The 26,957-nt window shown below is 36.7% G+C and overlaps 1 protein-coding gene across 1 annotated transcript; it reads left to right on the top strand.

Annotated features, from left to right (window-relative positions):
• The first annotated feature begins 546 nt into the window (after positions 1 to 546).
• On the top strand, positions 547 to 23,769 carry LOC129940245 (kelch-like protein 18). The gene is made up of 10 exons (XM_056048509.1): positions 547 to 756; positions 834 to 964; positions 1,031 to 1,171; positions 1,227 to 1,655; positions 1,735 to 1,881; positions 22,342 to 22,485; positions 22,567 to 22,681; positions 22,743 to 23,097; positions 23,163 to 23,297; positions 23,357 to 23,769. The coding sequence occupies exons 1-9, from the start codon at positions 625 to 627 to the stop codon at positions 23,285 to 23,287; spliced, it is 1,719 nt and encodes a 572-aa protein (XP_055904484.1). The 5' UTR covers positions 547 to 624; the 3' UTR covers positions 23,288 to 23,297; positions 23,357 to 23,769.
• Positions 23,770 to 26,957: the final 3,188 nt, after the last annotated feature.

Here is a 26,957-nt window from a genome sequence, read left to right on the forward strand (position 1 = left end):
CAAATTAATTTTATTCATCCAATTCGTAAAAATTTAAGAATTGCTACTAAAATTGGTAAAAATTAGTTTTTAACTAAAAATCTAGTTAACAAAATTAGATTTTCAAACTACACTATTTCTTTTTATGAAAAATATTGTTGGTAATTTTAATATTTGTAAAAATAATTCAACTGATAAATTTTAACCCAAAACGAAAACCTTCAAACTTTTAAGCAAGATTAATCGACAGATGGGTTGGGAAGTTATCATTGTGGGTCGCATCCCAGCCTCTTTTTAGGGAATAATGTCAAATAGATATCATCTTTTTTCATCGAGACATGTTTTCAATTTAATAAAATTTAACATATGAGATTTTATTGGATTGAACACATGCCTCATGTTTCAAAGTAAAAGTTAAACCCAGACTACTTACTTTGTTTGCATTTTATACCAATCAAGTATGAAATTGCTGCAGGTTTTTGAACGAGACCTCAACGTACTTGCTGACGGCACTCCGTGCTACCCCTGCATATTTGACATTCAGTAATACCAACATGACACATTAATAGTGCTTTGTTTTATGTTGTTGTTGTTTTTTCATAAACCTAATAAATCACAAACAAAATTTTTTGTAAAAGACGAAAAATGGATTTATCAGAAAATGGAAAAGATGACGAAAAATTTGCTGTTTTCACCCACGATGGACTACTCAGTGAAAGTTTGCCATTAATGAGAGAAATAAGACGACAGGGTAAACTTTGTGATGTTACCCTCAAGGTAAGTCGTCAATGGGAAAAAATAAAATCAACAAAAACAAAACCAATTTCGTTTTTTCTTCTTGGTATCGCTCCCAGGTAGAGGATCAATCCTTTTCTGCTCACAGAATTGTCCTTGCTGGTGCAATTCCATACTTTTATGCAATGTTTACCAACAACATGGCAGAGAGTAGGATAAAAGAAATCACTATGAAAGAAATTGAACCATGGTATGGTTGGTATGGATAGTCTGGTTGTCGAGCAGTTTGCGCAACTTTTTCTTATTTTGTTTGTAGTGCCCTAGAGAGTCTTATCAATTTTGCCTACAGTGGTACTGTTCGTATTGATAATCAAAATGTACAGAGCCTTATGGTGGGTGCCTCATTTCTGCAACTAAAAAAAGTGAGAGACGCTTGTGCGGATTTTCTTATTTCAAGGTTTGTAAACATTCGACATAAAGAATATTTGTCTTAAGAGAGTTATTACTCATAGGTTCAATCCCCACAATGTGTTGGGAATCAGGCAGTTCGCTGACTCTTTAGCCTGTACCCACCTGGTTCAATCGGCCGACAAATATATAGATTATAACTTTTCTAAGGTTTCAGACTCGGAAGAATTTCTTACTTTAAATTATGATGAGTTGATTGATCTTATTCGTCGAGATGAATTGAACGTACTAACAGAGGAGAATATTTTCGAAGCTTGTATGCGATGGGTTAAGTACAGCGAAGACAAGAGGTCTGTTGTATTCCCACAAGTTTTGGCTCGGGTTCGGCTGCCATTGCTATCGCCGCAGTTTCTTGCTGATCGTGTTGCACGTGAAGAATTGATTCGCACATCACACCTTTGTAGAGATTTGTTGGATGAAGCTAAGGATTTCCACCTAATGCCAGAACGCAGAGGATTGCTCCAGAGTTTTAGGTAAAAACTAATTGTCTGTAAATTTTACTATCCGGTATGGATTCTAACTTGTACCTATTTATGATGTTTGTACGTTTAGAACTCGTCTTCGTTGTTCTGATTTTTTGGTAGGCCATATTTTCGTCGTGGGTGGTTTGACAAGTAATGGAGAATCTGTAAGTACAGTGGAGATTTACGATCCAGTAACAAAGAAATGGGAAATGGGCGAACAAATGTCAATGATGAGGTAAGGAAATAATAAATGTTAATAATTTAAACTTGAAATATGAATGTAGTTTAGTTTTTCTTTTAGATATTTTAGATTCTTAAACAAAATCCTTTTCTTTTGCTTTAATTATATCATATTTTATATTTTCTCCTCCTTTCCAAAGTATTGTATTTTTTTTTAATATTTTAAACTTCCTCGGAATAATCTGCCGACTTAATTAAAAACAAAATAACAACATATTACTTGCTTACGGTGTCACTACAGTCCAGGGCGGATCTACCCTACTGCGCTGGCCTGTGGATATGGATTTGAAGGCTTTCCGGGCCGGAGTATTGGTTTCCATGCGCTCTACGAGACCAATCCATCTTCTGGCTAACAAGTCCTTGTCGATGTACAACCTGTACAGCTTGTCCTTTCATTTTCTCCTCGACTACCTTTATATGCATACGGGACCGTAGATCCCGAGGTTCTTTCATCCACTTTTGTCATAGTCCATGTATAAGGATCTTATACAGCTGCACTTTAGGGCTTTGCTACTCAATTGCTTTTTTATCCCAAAGAAACAGCGGTTACCAAGAGTTATTTTTCTTTTGATCTCAGCGCTGTTTTCTGCGTTCATAGTGGAGCCTAGGTGCATGCTCCTAACCAAAATATCTCCAGCTGCTTTGAAGAGCTCAGCTTTCAAGGCATCTGCTCCACCGACTTTGTTAGACTTCAGCTTAGATATGGCAGTCTTTACATCGTCTTAGATCATCCTGCCTGACAGTTGAATTGAGTTGGTCGTCGCCGTTATCCAGCTTCCATATCCTCAGCATTGACTGCGGTTCCACTATGCTGTTTCATTTTCGTCTTTGCAGCTTTCGGTTCAAGGTTTATGTAACTTGTTTCAGGTGTTCATAAAACTTTCGAACTTCATGTGAACCTTCCCAACATACTTGATCGCACTCTTTTCATGTTCTTTCTTTTTCCTTCTGAGAAGTCGGTGTTCGTTTCTCCTCTTCTGCTCATAAAGCTTTTGAGCAGCTTTCGTCCTTCTATGTAGCGCCGCTTTGCGTACCTGTTTGTTTGGTTGCATTTGCCTGCCGACATTCCTCATCAAACCAGGGGTTTCTTGTTGGTGGCTGCTTGAAACCCAGTACGTCAAAGGCGGCTTCTCTGATTGCATCTTAGCAATGATTAGGCTACTGTTGCTGGATTTAGTTTGATGCGGATGGTCATCAGCTACTCGTTGATGCATCTATAGCTCAAGACTAGTTGCCTAAGCTGGCTCCAATAACAAAGCCGCATTCAAATAAGAGTTGCTAGTTTTCTTGGTAGGAGACATCATAGTATATATCGCAGTTTTTCACTCTTTTTTGCTCGGTCTATCTCATCGCATTTCCTGAATGGTGGTGATGTCTGCTTTATAGTAGTCTAGTCCTCAAATAATTCTCGGCCGCACGTGGTGTATTCAGGGACCTAACATTTCACGTGCATATCCGAGGCTCGTTGTCCTTAATTCCTTTGCGTTGGTTGTCAAAGGAAATTCCATCAGTATACGAGGCTTGTTGGTGTTTCGCAACTGTGGTTTCTTTATGCATAACTGTTCCTAACAGCCCAGGGCTTCGAATATGTCGTAGTAGCCCTAGAAACTGTTCACTTAGTAGTTGAACCTAACTGGAACTGTAACCGCCACCGTTGATTCCATCTTGGAAATTCCTCTGCTGTCGTCTGGGTGAAAGGAGAGGTGCTTTAGTTGAAACACCTCTCTCTTCCACTCTCGTTTGCTACCCCAACAACTTTTCAACTCTTTAGAAGACAGTGGCAACGATACCGTTCGCCAGTACATCGCCATCAGTTGAAATATTTTAATAAACTGATTTCTATGGATGTTCAAAAAAATCGAAATACCCAATGGAACCAAACACTCAGCCAGTTACAGAAAAATGATAAACCTTTCTGGAACATTTCTAAAATTATAAAAAATAAGCCGAGATTAATTCCTTCGCTTAAAATTTCTAATGAGGTCCTTTATACTGATAGTGAAAGGCGAATGCATTTGCTGTATAATTCAGAAAATACCATGAGGTATCCCAACAGCTAAGTGATTTAGATACTATAAGTTCTATAAGTTTGGTAGACGCTGCCTCTTAAAGAATTTTATCTTCTATAACAAAAACACCCCAAGATGAATACGTATCTGTTAATGATGTTTCCGCTATAATAAAGGAGTTGCGAGTAAGGGAAACCGAAAATTTAAAATATGTATACAATAAAAATGTACCCAAGTCAGGAAGAATGTATCTAACGTTGATTATCAATTTTCTGTTTGAAGAATCAATACTTTCCTGGGACCTGGGAAATAGCGAAGGTCATACCAATATTGAAAACTGGTAAAGACAGGGAAAATCCTAGTAGCAATAGGCCAATCAGTCTTCTTAGAAGTTTGAGTAAGGTGTTCGAAAAAGTATTTTAAAAAAAATCAACTTTTTAATTGAAGAAAAACATATTTTTCCTGACCAACAGTTTGGATTTAAGAGCCACCATAGTACTTCACATCAAGTTCTTTGGATTTGTAACATTATCAAAAACAATCGTTCTGCAGGAAGGTACATGTATGGTCCTATTAGATTTTGGAACATGCAGATGTTTATGATTGTCATGTTTTGAATGGTAGCTGCGCAGGAGATCCCGAGGGAGATTATACATTCATAAGTGGTACTGCATGCTCCGTCATTGACTATTGCTTTGTCACTGGCAACTGGGGTAACATTATTAGCAACTTCACAGTAGGAGCTGAGACATTCTCAGATCACGTGCCTCTTGAAATGACTTCTTCTTTGTCGGACTTAGATCGCAGCTTAAATAAGAAACAACTGTAACTTATCCCTAAACTAACCTGGAAAGATAAAAATAAGATCGATAACCAAATTAACTTGGGAATAGAACCCAGAAAGCAGACCACTTAGAAAACAACCAATTAACAAACAAAAATGGTTTGATATTGAGTATTCAAAAGCTAGACATCTACCATTTAAGTTCTTAAATCTTCTACGGTTGGTTAACGTTGATATTTTTAAGAACTATATACTGAAGCGAAAAAAACATTTTAAACGAATATGCAATAGCAAAAAAGCAGTTTTTGATCAATCGAATATGGAAAGCTGTTAAGCTGGTAATGCAAACAGAAATCTCATTGCCGAAAGGTTGAAAGCATCAAGGTTAAGAGACCATTTTAGCCGACTCCTGAATAACAAGACCCCTTGAGATGATCGTATACCATCTGAGTTCTACAAGAATGCCACAAACGAGCTCATAATCTATCTTACAAATGAGTTCAATCAAATCTTCGAAAGTTGTTTAGTTCCCGAAGCTTTTAAGAAATCAATTATTTTGCCAATACATAAAAAGGCACTTTTGAAGATCCGTCAAACTATAGAGCAATCTCGTTTCTTAGTACCTCCGTTAAATTGTTTGCAGGACTTATACACTTCAGACTTTCTCAATGGGTAGAAAATAGCAATATTCTATTAGAATTTCAGGCCGGGTCAGGAAAAAATACTCAAACATGGACCAAATATTTGACCTTATAAACATTGCCGATTATTTAAAAAAAAAGCGAAGAAATTATATGCTTTCTTTGTCAACTTCCGAGCAGCTTTTGACTCAATTGACGGTAATGCGCTTTTTTATAAGCTAAGTGTGATAGGCATATCAAGCAATATTATTTCAGTTTTGCAAAATCAACGCGTCTCAAACAAGGTTGTATATTGAGTGCACTTCTATTTGCCATGTATATAAACGACATTACAGATGAAACAAAAGGAGGAATTATGATGGGAGGAGTAACTATACCTGCTCTCATGTATGCTGACAACAAAGTCTTCTTATCTGATACGGTGGATAAAATGCAAATTATGGTAATAGACTTGAGCAATATACGATGAAACCTGGTAGTGAATATCGAAAAATCTAAAATGACGGGTTTAGAGGTGGAGACGACAGGCATAAGCAGAACGAAAAGTGGACATACAAAGGTGATGTTATTGAAACAGCACGGGAGCACAAATACCTAGGATTTTAATAACATAAAATTTGAAGATTTACAAGTATCTAGAGGGTAAATTAACAGAGGCAAAAAGAGTTATCTCCTCAATATGGGAACGTTTTAAAAATAAATTTATCCAGCACAGTGCAAAACAAAAGATAAGACAAGTCTGGGGATACACCTCCTTCGAAGAAGTAGAAAAATGTCTCCGATTTTTCATTAAAAGAATTTTCAGATTGCCACGAAACTCTCCGAACTATATGCTGTATCTAGAAGCAAGAGCTCCTCCTCTGATAACGGATTCACTATAGATGCATTTTAACTACGTAGTCAAAGAAATGAATTCTTATGGTAGAAGAGTGGGAGAGCCTTGCTTCAATATTTGGTATGGATCTTGAAATAGCAATGAATGTACAATCCAGTCAAAATTTAATATGATAATTTAATATGACGTATGGAAGATATGAGTCTGAAGCTAGATCATAAATAACAACACAATCGATAAAATTAGCATTATTCTTAAAGCAAGGGGAGAATAACTTAACCCTAATTATATGCCACATCGACCCGATTTGCCTATATTATGTAGCCTTTGTAATATGAAAGCACGAGAAGATACCTTTCACTTTATTGCGGTGTGTCCAGTCCTTAAAGAATTCCGGATTATATACTTTAATAAAACCAACCTCAATGAAACTGAGGTTCTTCAGGTTATTAAATGAAGAAGAAGGCTGGGACTCGCTTTATAATTATTCTATTGCTGCTCTTAAATATAAAAAAATTATAATCGAAGAAGATTTTTAAAATAAAAAAATAAGAAAAATATTAATCAATGTAACTTATTATTCCTATTTTGTTAAATAAAATGTATTAGTTTTCGAGGTGTTCCCGCTAAGGCACCTCTTCTTATCCAGGCGGCTGCGGACGAATTCTCGAGATAGAATCAACGGTGGCGTCTACAGTTCCAGTAAGGTTGAACTACTTAGTGAACACCTTATAGGGCTTCTTCGACATATTCGGAGCCCAGGCCTGTAAGGAGCGGTTTATCCGGCTCCCCTTCCTTGGAGTTATACTAAGGATCTGGCCCTCCAGGTTGGAGGTTGTGCCGTCGGGGTGACTTCCTGGCCACGTAAAAATACCTTAAGTTTCGAAGCACCAACAAGTTTCGGATACGGACGGATTCACTGTTGACATCCCACGCAAACGAAATAAGGACAACGAACTTCGGATATATACGTGGAATGTTAGGTCCCTTAACAGAACACGTGCAGCCGAACAATTAGCGGAAGCCCTAAACTGCTGCAAGGCAGATATTACAGCCATCCAAGAAGTGCGATTGGATGGACCGGGCAAACGCAAACTAAAAGACTGCGATATCTACTACGGCGACTGCTACCGAGAACAATGACAGCGTCTATTTGGGTGTGGATTTGTTGTTGGAACTAGGCTCAGGCAAAAAGTCTTGAGTTTCAACAGTGTGAGCGAGCGCATCACGACAATCCGCATCAAGGCTAAATTCGCCAACATAAGCCTAATATGCGCGCATGCCCCAACAGAGGAGAAAGATGAAGACCCCAAAGACGTATTCTTCGAGCTCTTGGACAAGACATATGAGCAGTGCCCTGGCTATGACATTAAAATTGTCTTAGGAGATTTTAATGCCAAGCTAGGGAGAGAAGACATCTTTCGTGGAATAATCGGGAGATACAGCCTGCACGACACCACCTCCGACAACGGATTCAGGCTGGTCGATTTCGATGCTGGGCGAGACGTTCTGGTAGCTAGTACGCAGTTCACGCATCTTAATATCCACAAGGAGACATGGAAATCTCCTGATCAATCAACCGTCAACCAGATTGACCACATTGCGATCGACGCACGACACTTCTCCAGTATCCAGGATATCCGAACATTCCGAGAGGCCAACATTGACTCGGACCACTACCTCGTTGTAGCCAAGGTACGGCTACGGATATCCCGATCCAAGCCAAAACAAGGAAGTACTGTTAGAAGATTCGACGTTAGACGGCTACAATCGCAAGAGACTGCTATGTCCTTTTCCGATCGAGTCTCTAATAACCTCTTAAGGAGTCCTATGCTTCCTGCATTAAGCATTGAAAACCAGTGGCAACATTGCCTTGCAGCCATCAGAGATGCCGCCTCTAAAGTGCTAGGTTTCACACGGCCACCACAACAGCGAAACCCCTGGTTTGACGACGAATGCCGGCAAGCGCACGCAGCGAAACAAGAGGCATACAAAACGGCGCTGCACAAAAGGACTAGAGCTGCTCGCGAGCTCTACGAAGAGGAGAGAGGAACACCGGCTTCTTAGATGGAAAAAAAGAGAGCATGAAAAGCGCGCGATCGAGGAGATAGAGGGATGTCACAACAGGAATGAGGTTCGTAAATTTTACCAAAAGGTAAAAAAAACCTCCCAAGGGTACCAGCCACGAACCGAAGCCTGTAAAGACGATCAGGGGAACATCGTAGTAGAACCGCATTCGATGCTGAGAATATGGAAAGATCACTTCTCCAAATTATATAACGGCGATGACGAACCGAATTCCGCTGTAAGGAAGATAGAACCACTCAACCTCGGCGACGCAGATCAACAATTCCGCCTACCCGACCTTGACGAAGTGAAGATAGCTATATCTAAACTTAAGTCAAACAAAGCTGCTGGAGCTGACGGCATCGCTGCCGAACTATTCAAAGCAGCAGGCGATGACTTGGTACGGAGCATGCACCAACGCATCTGCAAAATATGGTCGGAAGAAAGCATGCCTGATGAGTGGAATCTCAGCATAGTGTGCCCGATACATAAAAAAAGAGACCCTCTAAACTGCGCCAACTACAGAGCCATCAGTCTCCTTAACATTGCGTATAAGATCCTCTCTGTTGTATTATGTGAACGTCTGAAGCCATTCGTCAACAACCTGATTGGTCCTTATCAGTGTGGCTTCAGACCAGGAAAGTCCACTATCGACCAAATATTCACACTACGGCAGATCTTGGAGAAAACCCAGGAGCTTCAAATCGATACCCACCATCTCTTTATCGATTTTAAAGCCGCGTATGACAACTTCTATAGGGAAGAGCTCTACAGAGCAATGTCTAGTTTTGGCATCCCTGTCAAACTTATCCGTTTGTGCAGAATGACGATGGAGAATGCACGCTGCTCTATCAAGATCGGAAAAGATCTTACTGATGCATTTGATGTCAAAAAAGGTTTTAGACAAGGCGATGCACTGTCATGCGACTTCTTCAACATCGTTCTGGAAAGAATTGTGCAAAACTCAACCGTCAACACTAGAGGCACAATCTTCCAAAGATCCATCCAATTACTCGGATACGCAGATGATATTGACATAATTGGAAGATCAAAGCGTGATGTCAGTGGAGCGTTTTTGAGCATTGCGACGGAAGCGATGAAGATGGGTTTAGTGGTCAATGAGGGCAAGACCAAGTATATGCTGTCATCAAAAAAGGACACTGAACGACGACGTCTTGGACAAAACGTCACCATGGACAGCTATAACTTTGAGGTAGTTAAGGACTTTGTCTATCTAGGCACCGCTATTAATGCAGACAACGACACCAGCCCTGAAATCAAACGAAGAATAACTCTTGCAAATCGCTGCTTCTTTGGACTTAGAAGGCAATTGAGAAGTAAAGTCCTCTCTCGAGCATGTAAAATCACCATCTATAAGACACTCATCATCCCGGTTCTCATTTATGGCGCTGAGGCCTGGTCCCTGTCAAAGAAAGATGAGAGCGTCTTAGGATGCTTCGAGAGAAAAATTCTTCGGGTGATTTTTGGTCCCGTACGCATAGATGGAGAATGGAGGAGAAGATATAACGACGAACTGTACGGGCTGTACAGCGACACTGACCTAGTTAGCAGAATTAAAGTCCTACGGCTTAGATGGCTAGGTCATGTAGAGCCGATGGACATCAACGCTCCAGCCCGGAAGGTCTTCGAATCCAATCCCGAAGGACGGCGCAGTAGAGGAAGACCGCGACTCAGGTGGCGCACGCAGGTGGGAGAGGACCTCAACCAACTTGGCGTGCGAAACTGGAGACAGCTAACTAGGGACTGAGCTGGCTGGAGACGCTTGTTGGTTGAGGCCCAGGTCCGCCCCGGACTGTAGCGCCACCTTAAGTAAGTAAGTTTTCGAAAACGTCAGTCTGGTAGACGGCCATAAGCCATACCGATACGACTTACATAATAAGATATATTATATTATATTTTTTTATATATTATATGAAAATGTTATACATACATATTATTTTGAAATAAAATGAGTCAAATAACTAATAAGTGGTCCTATTAGATATCGAAAAAGCTTTTGACTCTGTTTGGCATAATGTTCTTATTTACAAATTGGAAACATTCGCGATTCCAAGTTTTCTCATAAAAACCATTCAAAGTATTTTATCAGGAAGATGTTTTCAAGTGTACGTTAATAAATGTAAATCCGTGTTACTTAATATTCAATATGGTTTATTTCTTGGTCCTGTCTTATATAATGTGTACACGTCTGATTTTCCACAGCTACCTTATTTTGAATAAGGGATTTATGCAGATGACACCTGCATCCTCTCTTCGCAAAAGGTTTAGTTTCAATATTGGCTTATCTGTAAAGAACATATTAGCAAAAATAATTAAAAAAGTTAATATTGAAAAATAAGATCATTACACAAAAGGTTGTTTTTCAAGCAATGTTGTTGTATGCATGTCAGGTGTGGCGTAATTGCCCAATCTCTCATATAAAAAAACTCCAATTGTGTCAAAACAAGATTTTTAAAATGATGCTTAATCTACCCTGGCATCATTCAACAGGTGTTGAATTGATTTGCACAATAATTCGAAAATTAACTGATCATTTCTTAATGAACTGTGATATTTCTGGCAACCCTTTGGTAGTACAATTGAGCTTATTTATTTTTAATTACTTATTACTTACTATTTATTATTTATTTATTGTTTATTGTTATTTGTTATTAAACATTTAGTATGTGTTATTTTTAATTTATTATTTACTATTTATTATTTGTTATTTAGTTCTAAGTTAGTATCTGCTTTTGTTTTTGAGATTTTATTGCTAAATAATTTATTTATTTATTTATTTACTTTTAATTTATATGTTATATATATTTTTTTTATTTACTTATCTATCTACTTATATTTATTCAATTTAAATGTAACTTTTTTATTACTTTACGTATCCTATGTGTTTTAAAATTCAATCTATTTCTTAATGAAATGTTTGTTATACTTTAATGAAGGTTTTTATCATATTTTCCTTCAAAATTTAAATGTTTTCTTTCTGAATTTGTAATTATAATGTTGTAAATATAACGTAAAAAGATATATTTTTAATATTAAATCTCTTTGTGAACTAAGCGGTAGGAAACCAAATAATATTTAAAAAAAAAAATATCTATCTATCTATCTACTTTTTCGGAACACTACTCTCACGGTTTCAGGGTTAACATCTTTTTGTAAATGTTGCTTTACTTTCGCCACCGTCAACTTAAGTGCACTTGTTTTGAACTTGTTTTACTCTCCAACGTTCACCACTTTACTTACTTCTTCCAGATTTTTTGTAAATTTTCAACGGAACTTGTTGTTTTCAATGTGATATCTGTATGTATGATATCTCGTACTGTAGACATCTTGCTTCTTTTAACCAATCTTAACCATAGGACGTACAGATTTATCTTCTTCAAAATGTTTTAAAGCTAGTTTTCGCACGTCTATAGTTGTATATCCATGTTGTTCTTCCAATGTTCTAAATGTCATAGTATGATGTTTTACAGTAGGTTGTCTCCAATATTGTTTTCCTACGAAATAAATAGATTTGCTCTGTCCAAGGTTTCAGAAAAAAAGATTTGGGTGTGATCTTTGATTTAAAACTCACGTTTTGCAACCATATCGACTACATCATTTCTAAGGCCAGTTCAATGCTCGGTTTTATTTCAAGGAATGCTAAAAACATCTTAGATCCTTTTACTTTAAGATCTCTTTATTTTTATTATGTACGATCCATATTAGAATACTGCTCTCCTATATGGAATCCTTTGCATGCTGCTCATGCTAATAGAATTGAAAGAATACAGAAACGCTTCACTAGAACAGCAATCCGGATTTTACGATAGAATGTCGACATGCCATCATATAAAACGAGGTGTCTGTTATTAGGCATTCAATACTTGGAAACACGCCGTAAATATTTTGATGTCATGTTTGTAAGCGATTTATGTAATTATAAAATCATTTGCCCTGATTTACTTTCGTCACTAACGAATCACGTTCCAAATCGTACCTTACGAAATAGTCGTTTATTTTATGTTCCTTTTCACAGGGTTAACTATGGAACCAATGAACCCTTAACTCGCTGTTAAAGACAAGCTAACTCTTTATGTAATGTCATTGATTTTAATTTATGTATGATTAGAGATTGTTTTAAAAAAAAAGGTTGTTACTAAGTCTCAATCTCGGTGGTTAGTATTTATGTACTTATTTTGTTATATTTTTACCTATATTGTTAAATATTTTTAAGTAGTCTTTAAGAGCTGTGTCTCTGCTTGATGAATAAATAAATTTGCCTGTACCTTATGATAATGCATATACAGTTAAGAGGAATTAAAAAAAAAAAACATAAAAGTGTTATTTAGTTCTGTTAACATAAGAAAAAGATGAGTATACAAAATGCTCCGTTTTTTTCATTGTAAATTTGCGATTATTACCTTCAAAATTAAATTTCGATGAACATTTATCAAAAGTGCAATTTTGTATTGTTTGGATTTAAAAAAAAATATTGAATTTTTTTTCAAAATTCTATATTTCAAAAACCGGTAAAATTTTTTTTTACTAAATTCAAATGTTGAGCGTATATTTACAATCACTAAACAACTTCATACCAAAAATATTTTCAGAACAAAATTAAAAAAATTTATATATAAAAAAATTATTTTAAAAAAACCGCTCTAACGATTTCCAAAACAAAAATTAGAAAAATCAATGATTTTTCGAATCTTAAATTAGTTTGTTTTAAATTATTTTACTTGTATTAAATGTAAACCCCTCCCCCTCTCCTGTGGAACATAGTGGTTAACGAACTAATAAAATCCCTTGAGAGAGAAGGCTACAGAGTGGTTGCGTATGCCGATGATGTTGCTATCGCCGTCACAGGGGAACATCCTAATACACTGAGAGACCTCCTCCAAAATGCACTCAATATGCTCACTAGATGGGCTGATCACTGCGGACTTAGTATTAATCCTCAAAAAACAGACCTCGTCCTTTTCCCACGGAAATACAAGATCCCAGTAATTGTACCTCCTTCAATAAAAGATAAACCACTAATTTTTACCAATGATGCCAAATACCTTGGTCTGATATTGGACAAAAAATTAAGTTGGAAATCCAATATACAGCAGCTCTTTTCCTTTGCAAGAAAGCTATAGGAAGCAAATGGGGTTTTCAACCTCGCATAACCTACTGGCTATACACATCGGTCATCCGATCAATACTTATGTACGGGGTTGCAGTATGGTGGACTGCCCTGGAGAAAGTCACATACTACGACAAACTCAGCAGAGTCCAACGCACTGCATGTCTCTGCATAAGCGGGACATTGAGAACCACACCCTCAGCAGCGTTAGACACTCTCCTCCATCTGACACCCCTCGACATCTTCAGTAAACAAGTGGCAGCGAGTACAGCGATAAGACTCGCCTCATCTCAATGGACCTACAACAATGTGGGGCAATCCATCATTTTGAACCTCTTTGGTTCTATACCAAAGTACATAGACTACACTATTCCTAAACCCCTATTTGGAAAAAACTTCCAGGTATCCATTCCACTTAGAGATGAATGGGAAGACAAAAAACTCCTGGATAACAAAAGTATTCATTTTTATACAGATGGATCCAAGACAAATGAGGGAGTTGGTAGTGGTGTGTACTCAGAAAAGCTTAATCTAAGCATCCCATTCCGTCTCCCTAATCATTGTAGAGTCTTCCAAGCGGAAATTTTAGCGATCAAAGAGGTTCTCTCCTAACTAAGAGAAAACGTGATATCAACTTCTGATATCCGCATCTTCTCTTACAGTCAGGCTGCTATCAAATCCCTTGACGGTGTCTCAACCAAATCTTTAACGGCCCTCGATTGTCGATCGTCTCTTATGGAGATGGCGCAGCAATTTAACATTCCCCTCTGTTGGGTGCCGGGCCACAGAGACATCACAAGTAATTGTAGAGCCGATGAACTCGCTAAAAATGGAATCATACCTATTTAACCTGAAAGGGAGAAGATATATATACCGATAGCTACATGTAAACTTATGCTAAAAGAAACAGTTTTTGTGACAGAAAATTCTAGGTGGCAACTTACCAACATGCGCAGCCACAAAACTCATATGGCCTTCACTGGACCTAAAGAGCTCTAAAGACTTGTTATCTCAAAGCAGACTTCATATTAGCTCCCTAATAGGTGCCCTTACGGGTCTTATAGGCAGACACGCAATACAACTTGGCGTAGTCTCAAATGACTTCTGTAGGAGCTGTATGGACGAAGAAGAAGAGGAAACAATCTCTCATCTCCTATGCACTTGCCCTGCTCTTTCACTCAGACGCAAAAATGGAAACTATGGTAAAAAATAAAATTTATTTTGTAATTTAAAAAGAAAAAAAAACATATTTGTCCGATTTTTAAATTCTCACTCAAATATATTTTAAAATATTCGCTCGGAAAAAATAAAAGAAGTATCAAATATAACTTCCAATTACAGTCAGTGCCATTAATATTCGTTTTTTTGTGTCTTTCCATAAAATCACTACTTTTTACTTTAAACTTGAAAATAGTTAAAAACCAGTTTTTCTTTGAAATATTTTTTTATTTTATAATTTCAATATAATAATACACTTTTTAATTAAAATAGCAAATTAACAAAATAAAATAAATAAACAAAAAATAACCCTTCATTAATATTCGTTTTTTTACATATTTCGTATTTAATAATTTCAATAACAAAATAAAATAAAAAAGAATACGATAACTCAAAAAATAACACTTCATTAATATTCGGTTTTTCTTACATACTTAAATTAATTTTTTAATTAATCTTTCTTACCATTGATTTTAATATTTCGTTGGATACCGTTGATTGGATAAAAATCCGTCCAGTCGTTTTGGCATGTTTTTTTTTATAATTTGGAGGTTTTCAATTCCTATTTTGCTCCATTCTTCTTGAAGCCGTTGCTTAAGTGCACTTATTGACGAGACAGGGTTTTCGCGAATTCGACGGTCCAATTCATCCCACAAATTCGCGATTGAGTTATGGTCTGGAGATTGTGGATGTGTTTGGATAACTTTTGGACAGTTATACAGAAGCCAATTCCTTACAACATGCGCCTTAATTCCTTAAAATGCACATTTTCTCAGCACTTTGCCTTAAATTTTCTTTTAGGATCCTCAAATAGTATTCCTTATTCAATATACCGTCGATGAATACTAAATTTCCCATGCCTTTTGCCAAAATGCCAGCCTCCACGCTTCACTGTTGGCTTTGTGTTCCTGCTTTTAAGCTCTTTATTTGGCTTGCGCCATACCATAACTCTTCCATCCCATCCAAAGAGGTTGTACTTACTCGCCAAGCTGCATCCTTATTTTTGTGTTCCCTGGCAAATTTGATCCGAATTTGCCTGTTGCGCTTATTGATAAATGGCTTTTTTTTCGGGCAACACGACCATTGTAGCCATTTGTCTTTATGGTTCGGCGTACCGTTGGTGCAGATATTTTCTTTTTGCATTCCATTAACACTTCCTGCACAATATTTGGTGCACTTAAACGAGGATTTGCTATAATTTTTCTTACTATAAGCCGATCTTCTTTCGTTGTTACTTTTTTGGTTGACCCATCTGCTTCTTCGGTTCGATCCTTCCTTCTCTTTTATACCTCCGAAATACAGTGCCGCTCACTTGAATAGCGCCCCCACTATGCAATATGTAACTGTGTAGAATTCGGGTCTTTGAGTCAGTATACCGTTGCAATATTTGTATATTTTAATTATCTCTTAAATTCCTCTCTCTGTGACCGAATTCATACATTGGAAATGTTCCGTTAAATATAGTTTTTGTTAACTTTATTGAAACTACTGTGAAAAACGTGGTTTTATTTAGGTTCACTTGAATAGCACCACCCCCTATATTATCAGTTTTCGTGTGGATTACAAGCCAGATAGTTATTAAAAAATATTTTTCCATTTCTTTTAGTCATTTTAAGATAATTTCAGTCAAAATGGGTCGTGGTAAATCATTGGCAGAGAACGAGAAATCTAAAATTAAAGCTTATCGCGAGTGTGGCCTGTCTATTCACCAAATAGCTAAAAAAAACGCAACGAAGCCGCAAAGTTATATCCACATTTTTACGGAACGAGTCCAGCTATGGTAAAAATATGAAAGGCTGAACGTCTAGTGTTGTTAGCGCTGCTGACAAAAGAGCAATCCTGCGAATCGCGTCAAATTCGCATGATTCTGCCCTCAAAATAAAAGAAAAAAGTGGTGTCAAAGCAAGTGTATCTACCGTAAAACGGGTAATTTCTAATGCTACACACTTAAAAAGATTAAAGCTTAAGAAAAAACCACCGCTTTACCCGTCCCGTAAAGAGCAAGGCCTTAGTTTCTGTCGTGCTAATATGACATGGAGCAAGGAATGGTACCGTGTTGTTTTCTCTGACGAAAAAAATTTAATTTAGAGGGGCCTGATGGATTTAACTATTACTTCCATGATTTGCGGAAAGAGGAACATCATTTGGATCGTTTACACAGCCGAGTGGGCTGTGTTATGGTTTGGGGAGCCATTACTTATTATGGAACTTTGGAGTTGCAGTTTTTGACTCCTCGTATGAATGCGCAATCATACATTGAGGTACTCGAGGAGGTTTTTCCTTCGATTAAGGAATTGTTTGGTGACTTGTCATGGAAATTGCAGCAGGATAACGCACCCATCCACAATGCCAGAGTAGTAAAACTATTTCTAGAGCGCCAAAATGTCTCATTGTTAGATTGGCTACCATATTCGCCAGACCTAAACATTATCGAAAATGTTTGGGGATGCTTACTCGAAAAGTATATGAATCTGGGAAACAATATGGTAGTAAAGATGAGCTAATAGAAGCCATTAAGTGTAGCTGGGCCTCGATTTCACTGTCATATATCAAAAACTTGTATGATTCCCTACCGAACAGGATGTATGAGGTTATTTATAATCAAGGCAGGACCACCCATTACTAATTTTTGTTTTTATTCATAAAATTAATGTTAATAATTGTGTTCCTTATAATTTAAATTTGTTTAAATGTTTGAAAATATTAATAAATTAATTTTAAATGAAGAGGTGCTATTCAAGTGAGCTAAATTCGATTCAAATTTTTTGAGTCACATCACTTTAAAATGAATATAAAAATAACCACTGTAAATATACATTCCATTCTTTCCCTTTTTTTACAGAACTTAATAAACTTGATTTAAAAGAAAAAAAAGAGTCATTTTCATTACTTGTTTTAAAGATATTGAGCTTTAAACTCGAACTAAAGGGGGGGTGCTATTCAAGTGAGCGGCACTGTATATCACCGACAGTTGTCTGGCTTTATGTCTTAAATATCAGGAATTTTGTTGGTATGTTTCACCTGTATTATGGTAAAAAAAAGGTTTCTTTTTTCAAGGCTTTCATTTTTTCCTTTGCGCCCCATGATTAACTTTTTAAATGAAACCAAACGATCCTACACTAAATTCTTTTAAAAATGGTACTCTTGAATAGACAAACTGTTAATCGGGGCAGTGTCAAACTCAGCAAAAAAAACAAAAAACCGAATATTTATGAAGCTTTTACATGTGTCCTTTTGCGTTGTTTATCGCATATCTTAATGCAGTTGATTGCTTTTTTATAATGAAATATGTAGAGAATAATTTATACTAATTTATAAACTAACCAAATAATAAACCTAAATTCAAATTTTACTACAAGAAAACCACCAAAAGTATATTTAAGAATAAAACACCGAATATTAATGACATTCATTGTAGGTAAAAACTTCAATTGACAATATTTATGATAACAATTGGAATAGATTAGTCGGTTCGCAAAGTGCGACTAATGTAAAAATCATGACAGGATACATTTAAATTCCTCAAATTTCAAGTTATTCCGAATACAAAAATACTCCCGACAATCTTTGAAACCGTTTTGCGTCACTTGAAAAGCATCTAACCTTGTTTTGTTATTGATTTTTAGATAATGTAATTTACTTCAATGCAACATTCCGTTCAGATCTTTGTTTATTTTTCAAAGATGACTAATAAAATACGAATTTAGGAAAGTTACATATGTATTTAGCTTTTGCAGAACAGATGCCAACTTTAAATTATAAACGATTTAAAGGAGAAGCTTTATTAACTTCTATTGTAACTAAACGCTTATCGGTTTCCAAGTGAATAAAGAAAGAAAATTTATTTGAAAAGATGTTTTCTTCGCAGTCGCATTTAAAATCTGAATAAATATAAATTCTAATTGAAAAATGATTTTCAATTACATTTAGGAGCCTACTCGTATATCAGACCTTAACGGCCGAGCAGAAAATACACTTGACTTGTTTCTCACTTCTGATCCTGATAAGTACACAATCAGTGTATTGACGCCTCTAGGCACATCGGACCACAGTGTCATATCTGCTAATTTCTCGTGTCAAACAAATCCAGTTAAAGAGAAAGAGCTCCAAAGAGAACCGTTCGGCAGTACGAGAAAGCCAACTGGGACGGTCTCAATAATTTCTTCAGGATCTTTAACTGGTCGCTATGCTTCCTCGGCGTAGACTCCAATGCAGATATGATTTCTAGTATGATTCATCTGGGAATGGAAACGTTTATCCGGAATAGGGTTAAAAGTATTAAGGCCTAGGGTAAATCATGGTTCGACTCGAGCTGCAAAGAGGTTATCAAGGAGAAAGAGGTGAGCTTCCGGCGTTTTAAATCCAACCCACCTGAGAAAAACCGGAAAAAGTTTAAGCAAGCCAGGAAGACCTGAAACGCCTATATTCTAAGGACCAAATTTTTACATGACCAAAAATTACGGCGGAAAATACTGCAATGTCCCTAAGGCAGTAAGAATTTTTGGTCATTTGTAAAAAACCATGAGGAATTCTTCCTCTTCCTCGGTTCCTACGCTTGTTGTCAATGAAACTCCTTTAGTTAGCTCTATTGATAAAGCCAACTTGTTTGCAAGGCAGTTCGCCGAAAATTCCACCTTACCACATAGTGTCATGATTCCCCCAGTTCTGGAACGCGTAAATGATTCTTTGGGACCAATCCCTCTTCGTACTCGAACTGTGGCAAGAGTTCTTAAAGATCTCAACATTCATAAATCCGCTGGCCCAGATGGTATCCCCGCTATTATTCTGAAGAGGTGTTCTTCCACGCTAGCAAAACCACTGCGTACGCTTTTCCATCTATCCTATTCTTCTGGGCTCATTCCGAGTCGTTGGAAAACTTAAAGGCGAATCTTCTTCTCCCAAAATTACCGACCGATATTACTAACGTCCCTTCTTTCTCAGGTCAAGGAAAAGCTGATTAATTAGAAGAACGGAAGCTTCTTAATGACCGGCAATACGGCTTTCGTATCAATAGGTCCACTGGTGATCTCATGGTTCATCTCACCAAACAGTGGAAGAAATCTTTGCATCGGGTTGGAGAAAGTAAGATTATTGCACTTGATATTTCAAAAGCATTTGATAAAGTCTGGCATCTTGCTTTCTTATCGAAAATGCGTGCTTTCGGTATCGACGAACCTCTTCTACGTTGGATTAGAAATTTTCTTTCGAACCGTTCAATACAAGTTGTTTTGGACGGATTCAAGTCTGAAACTCATAAAATAAATGATGGTGTGCCCCAGCATCTCCTGTCTGCTACTTCTAATCCAATACATTGTTTCGCTGACGATAGCACTCTTAGCTTTTCATATTCGTTTCCAGATTCAAAACCCTGCTCTTCGGATGTGGAACTGCAACGGCAAAATATGATTACCTCATTAAATTACAACCTACACAGCATTGTATAATGAGGAATAACAAATCGTGTGGAATTTAATGCTTCGAAAACGCAATGCTGTCCGAAACTTGAATATAACATTCATCTCTGGGCTGGTGCTCCAGTAACTTATTTATGCCTCTTGGACAGTATTCAAAAAAGAGCTTTTAAAATGATTGCCGACATTAACATTATCAACTCGATTACGTCACTCGAACATCGATACAAGGTTTCTTGCCTCACCCTTTTTCACCGTCATTTTAACGGGCTATGCTCTAGTGAAATAGCGAAGGTGGAACGCCTTGCCACGCATATCTTTGCCTGTCATTACAATGTTCAGAAATTTAAAACTAATGTACACCGACACCTCCTATCCAACCCTTCCCTCTTTTCCTAATGCCGACACTGTGTCTTTTTCATATTTAAGGTATACAAAACCCTTTTAGTGTTCACTAATTATATAAAAAAAAACGAACGCTTGTTTATCAACAACTTCCCCAGTAAGTCAAGTTTCATAAGAGAGTAAAATTATAACTTTCGCCACTCAATATTTAGTTGATGAGTTGGTTAATTGCATTACTATTGATGATGTTACAAATTGTGGAGGTCTTACGCATCAATAAATACGCCTCTCTAGCTGACGCAATCTATTCGTCTGTCTTAATTTCTCGAATCTTCTGTTTCATCGTTGAAAACTATGCTGGAGCTCTAAACCAAAACAGCAATTGGAACTGTGGTCTCGATTGAAATGTTGGTATCGTTTGATTTTAATCGCTTCGGGTTCCAGACGATATATGTGACAGAATATACTTCGTTTTGTCATTATTCATTACACAAGACCTATTTTGTTGGCTTGAGACTCGTAACTGCTCGTTTGTTGCTAACCATAATATCGAAGTCATATTTTTGTTACGCACTAATCTTTGAAGAACAATTTTGAAGAAGGTACATGACATAACGTAGCCTTATCGCAATTCTCTAGTGGTTTTGAAAGTAACGTTTTGACGGAGTAACGATCATCCTACAACTTTATTCTGACAACACTTATCAACTTGGAAGGTATACCAAAACTGAACACTTAACGATATAGCTCGTTCCTGTTGACACTATCATAGGCTACTTTCAAATCGATGAGGGAGTTGATGTGCGTCTATGTTATATTCTTGGGTCTTCTCCAGCATTTGGTCGATGGTAAAATTGTCAAGCCTGAATCCACAATTCAATCATTTCGTCAGTGTGTCATGGCTTCAGACATTCACACTTGACGGGATCTTGTATGCGATGTTTTAAAGGGTTAGTCCTTAAGCTCCACTCGTCGAATACTTTCTTCCGACCAAACTATGGCGACAAGTTGGTCATCACACATTTCCTGCAAAAACATCTTAAGAAATTCTTGACTGCACTATGCTCATGATTCTTTTCAATTCTTCTGAGCAAGCTGTATTCTTCCCTTCTCTTGTCTACGTAGAACTCGCTGGAAGCCCTTGTTCTTCTTTGATGCCACGGTCTGAAGGCCTACGTTGTGGCTTTTTATTGGATTATATTTGAAGTCGAACCAGGTATTCCTCGGTTCTTTTCGACTACGAAGTCGATAGGCCTGAGCCTTTTTTCAGACTTGATGTCGTGCAGGCTATTTCTTCCGATTGACCTACCAAAGATGACTTCCTTACCCATTTTGGCAATAAATTCTCCCAACAAAATCTTAAGATTGCGTCGGTGCATTGCTCATACGATTTTGCAAAGAGTTCGTTAAGTAGTCATCCTTCTCTTCCGTAGAGGAATGCATGTGCTCTCAAGTGATAAAGTTTGGCCCTTATGTGGATCTTCTTCACTCTTTCGCTAATACCCCAAAAGCTTAAAACACTCTTTAAGTTTTTCCTTTGATAGCACATGCACGTCCTAACAAACGCATTTGCCCTGGTCCATTTCATCGCTATTTCTGGAGGGCTATAACATCACCTTTGATTTCGGTGAGAACATCAGAAAGTAGCCCTGCTCTGCGTGGCCTGTTGGGTGTGCACGTTTCATGTTGTTGTCTCAGATGTCACAGCTCACACCTATCGGCTATTAATAGTGCACCATATGAAGATGACGATACAATTTGGCACCACCACGCCAATGTTGTCAGAGAACTCAAAAAGCTAAATTGATCTTTAAAAGATATTATACACCGAAAGAGCGCCTTTTCCGGGAGAAATCTATTAAGAGTTGGTGAAGCGTAGGTTTGTTATTTAAGTTTTTGTATTCTAAATAGTTGGATTTCTATTAGTTTTAGCTTTTCTTAAAATGTTTCCTCTTGACTCTTGAGTCCTGCTTTGGTTTCTATATTTATTTTTAATTTTTATTACATAAATTACTAGGTCCAGAGTAGGTGTTGCCGTCATTTGTGGCAAATTATACGCTTTCGGTGGTTTCAATGGCACCGAACGTCTATCAACTGTTGAAGTGTATGATCCTAAATTGAACAAATGGTCTCAAGGCAGAGCAATGCTTGATAAACGCAGGTAAGTTTTAATACAAATCATAAAATTTCTTAAATTCTTTCAATTACATAACCTGTTTGTAATGTATGTACGTTTCCTTAGCGCTGTTGGTGTTGCTACTTTGGATGATTGCGTTTATGTTTGCGGTGGTTATGATGGTGTAACATCGTTAAACACTGTGGAATGTTACAACGCAAAGACAGATACTTGGAAAAGAGTAAGTGGCTGGTTAATTTTATTGGGTTTTAAGTTTTACGTTACATTTTCTTTCCTTTAAGGTAGCTCCAATGATGAAATACCGTTCAGCAGGAGGTGTTGCTGCACTTAACGGTCTAGTTTATATTCTTGGCGGCCATGACGGCTTATCGATTTTTGACTCAGTCGAATGTTACGATCCGGTAAAGGATGTTTGGGTAAAAATTAAGTCCATGTTAAGCAGGCGATGTCGTTTAGGAGTAGCCACACTTAATAAAAAACTGTACGCTTGTGGAGGATACGATGGAAACTCGTTCCTGCGATCGGTTGAAGTGTATGATCCTAACACAGACACATGGAAACTAGTAAAGTCAATGCATTGCAAAAGAAGTCGTGTTGCTCTCGTTACTAATATGGGAAAACTTTGGGCTATCGGAGGTAAATTTTGATTGTAATCGAAAAAAAAAAATCGATATTAAGTTAGTGGTAATTTTATAATCCAGGTTATGACGGAGAAACAAATCTGTCTACTGTTGAAGTCTATGATCCGGCAACTGATGAATGGGTGATTGTATCGCCTATGCTTGCCCACAGTGGTGGTGTTGGAGTTGGCGTCTTGAAAATTTAATGATAGAGAAGTAAAAACACTACAGCAAACCAAATAAATGTTATTTAAGAGAAACTTTAAAAATTTCAGCGTTATCGTTATCGTTGTTGATTTACTTCCCAACAAATCTGAGCTGTTAAATATCATCTTCAGCTAATGTTTGTTCAAATTTTGACTGGAATACACTGCAATCTGTTATAATATCCTTTTGTAGTTCGCCAATGTTGACGTTGTTGATTTTGATAATTTAAGTTTTTATGTTGCTCGGGTTGATGCAAACATTGAAACTAAATAAAACCACTTTAGTCACTATTCAATTAATTAAGTTTTTAAGTTTATTGTAAGTACCTATTCATTCCAAAATTCGTTTATAAAAATAAAATGCATATATTGTTTATTGGGCATTTAAAAAAAATACGTTTTTAACATTATATTCGAAATCATGAGTCATAAGAATTTGAAATATATAAATATAATAAATATATAAACAAATTGCATGAATATTGTTTAGTGTACATTTATTTTGCGGAGGGCTCTCTTATGTAGTTAAAATATATAATATAATATTACAGGACTCAAAAATAAATTATTGATGCCAGATTTTTTCAAATCAATATCAAACTATGATATATTTATATTATTAGAAACTTTTGTAGAAGATGGTAAAGAGTTGCAATATTCTAAGTATTTTGAAAATTTTAATTTAAGATGGATATCGGCTGTTAGAAATAATAGGCTTGGTCGAGCTAGCGGTGGCATGTTGTGTGGAATCAAAAACAACATTTTTATAAAACATATTACATTTAAAGTTATCGATAGCAAGGTTGTAATAGATTTTATTATTAATTCAAAACACTTTTTAATAGTTCCTATTTACCTTAACTATAGTAATTGGAATTCTGACTTTGAAGAACTCCTTAATTTCCTTTGAAGCCAAAATAATGAAAATATTCTATTAATTGGGGACTTAAACGGCAGGATATCGAATTATCAGAACTCTCCCTTTATGAACAATGGATATTTTTCTTTTGAAAGAAACTCTTTAGACGAAACTATTAATGCAAACGGAAATCGTTTGATGGATTTGATTGAGGATTTTGGGTTTTTTATCTTAAATGGTATTTCTAGAGGGGATATTAATGGGAATTTCACGTTTATATCGTCACAGGGTTGCTCTGTCATTGACTACTGCCTTGTAAAAGGTGAATGGTTGAATATAGTAAAAGATTTTTTAGTTCTGCCTGCTAACTACTCAATGCACCTGCCTATCTATGTCTCCTGTGAGTTTAAACCTCATGAAAGTTTTATTAGAACTCGCGAAGAAAATTTTAATACAAGGCTTCGTTGGAACGAAAAAAAAGTGAAGTTTACAAAAGTAACTTAAATCAGTATTCAACTTATTTGCTAAATCAAATAACGTCTAAAATAGATGAAGCTACAAATTTTGTTTTTCAAAGTATAAGACTGTCTTCGGTCAGCTATTCAAACAATAATAGAACAATTTTTAAATCTAGCTGGTATGACAACGAATGCAAAAAAAGTAGAGAGAGATCGTTTAAGTTCTTAAAACTCTTTAGAGACTCAAATGATATTTTTTATAAGACTTAAGCAAAAAAAATAACTTTTTTTTTAAAAAATCTGCATTAAATTTGGTTGTTAGCCATGACTCCAAAGCTTTCTGGGCCAATGTGCGCATTTTGAGTGACCGTAATTGGTCAGTTATAAATCCCATTGGAGTGGATATACTGGCATTGTACTTTGAACAACTTTTTATAGCTGATCCATGCCAGAAATCTATAAGCTTTGCACTGCCTTTTATATATATTGAAGAGTTAGATGCTCCATTCTCAATGTTAGAACTGGTTGTTGCGCTAAAAAAAATGAAGAACAACAAGGCTGCAGGGCTGGACGGCATACCATCTGAGTTCTGCACGAACGCCACCTTGCAATTTTTAGAATTTATTTTAGTACTTTTCAACAAAATGTTTGAGGAGGAGCAGTTTCCAGGAATTTTCCAGTCCTCATCTACCTCTGCAATTTTTAAAAAAGGTGACCCTATTTTACGTGAAAACTATAGAGGCATCTCTGTGCTTAGTTCTCTAAGGAAATTATTCACCCAGATCCTCTATTCCAGGCTTGTAAGATGGGTCGAACAAAACAACAAAATAAGTTGCTTTCAGGCGGGCTTTCGAGCTAATCTTTCGACAATCGACCAAATTTTCACTCTCACGAGTGTTGCTAGGCGTTACTTAGAGAAAAAAATAAATCTTTTCTCTTTTTTCGTTGACTTTAAATCAGCATTTGACACCTTCAACAGAAGATCTCTACTATTTAAAATTGCAGCTATCGGGCTATCCACAAAATTTATCCGAATCTATGAGCAGCTGCTCTCAAATATGACTGCTGTAGTTTCAAACGGTAGTAGCAAATCGAAACCGTTTAGTTGTAATACAGGTGTGCCTCAAGGCTGCGTTTTAAGCGCGCTTATCTTTTCACTATTTATAAATGATATTGAAGAAGGTGGTGATACTTTTGGTGATTTGTCTATTAAAGTTTTGCTCTACGCCGATGACTTGGTGATCTTAACTGATACACACACTGTCACACTTCAGCTTCAAATAAACAAATTAAAACAATTTTGTGATCAATGGGATCTCCAAATAAACACCTCAAAGTCGAAGATAATGGTCCCAACATCGTAGCATTAGAACCGACCGCAACTGGACCCTCAATGGTTCCAATTTAGAAGTGGTGAAAGAATTTAAATATTTAGGCTACACATTAACTCATAACCTGAATTTTGGTGTTCACATAAAAGATAAGGTGAGAGTTGCAAAAACTGCAATAAATTGTATGTGGTCAAACTTTTTTAATAACAAACTTGTTGATCCTGCGTCTAAGTTCAAAGTGTTTAAAGCAACTATCAAAAGCTTTTTGTGTTTTGGCAACCAAATCTATGGGTACAAGCAAATAGAAGATATCGAATCTGTCCAAAGATATTTTTTCAAGCGTATCTTTAGACTCCCAACTAACACGCCCAATTATGCTATACATATCGAATCGGGGCTTGCTCCAATATTTATTATGAATTTAAAAGCAAACGCTGATTATATATTGAGGGTAATGCAAAGGTCGGACAACAATTTGCAAAAGAGGGTCCTATCAGTGTGTTTTAGATGCCGGTATACTCCATTTAAAGACTGGTATGATTTGGCCTCGGCACACAACTTTCCTCTGTCTCTATCTGTTGATAGTTTAGATACGTGGAGAAGTGCTTTCTACGACTGTATATCTACCATTGATGATCACTCATTCTAGATAGGGCGAGGGAGTCTGTGTCGAGATCAATTTACAGTAAACTTAACCTTAGACTGGGGTCTACTAATTACTTTAGTGATAAATTTACTGTAATGGAAATGAGCATCATATTTAAAGCACGCACGGAGATGTTAGAGCTTAATCACAGACCGCACAGAACTGGTAACAACCCAAACTGCACTTTGTGCAACCTTAATCAAGTTGAAAACATTTTGCACTTCGTTGCATTGTGCCCAATCTTGCAGGAAATCCGTCGGCTTTATTTTAACAAGAGTTTTCTGTCACTTGAAGAATGTCTAGGTGTTCTGAATGGAGATAACGGATGGCGTCTGAAAAAATAAAGATGATAAAAATAATAATAATAATAATAATA

This window comes from Eupeodes corollae, chromosome 1 (genome assembly GCF_945859685.1).
Source record: "Eupeodes corollae chromosome 1, idEupCoro1.1, whole genome shotgun sequence".
NCBI classification, from domain to species: domain Eukaryota; kingdom Metazoa; phylum Arthropoda; class Insecta; order Diptera; family Syrphidae; genus Eupeodes; species Eupeodes corollae.

Coding starts and splice junctions, on each gene's coding strand:
- LOC129940245 (XM_056048509.1), top strand. CDS start 625: ATGGATTTATCAGAAAATGGAAAAGATGACGAAAAATTTGCTGTTTTC. Junction 757..833: donor TTTGTGATGTTACCCTCAAG/GTAAGTCGTCAA, acceptor TATCGCTCCCAG/GTAGAGGATCAATCCTTTTC. Junction 23,098..23,162: donor AAAACTTTGGGCTATCGGAG/GTAAATTTTGAT, acceptor TTTATAATCCAG/GTTATGACGGAGAAACAAAT.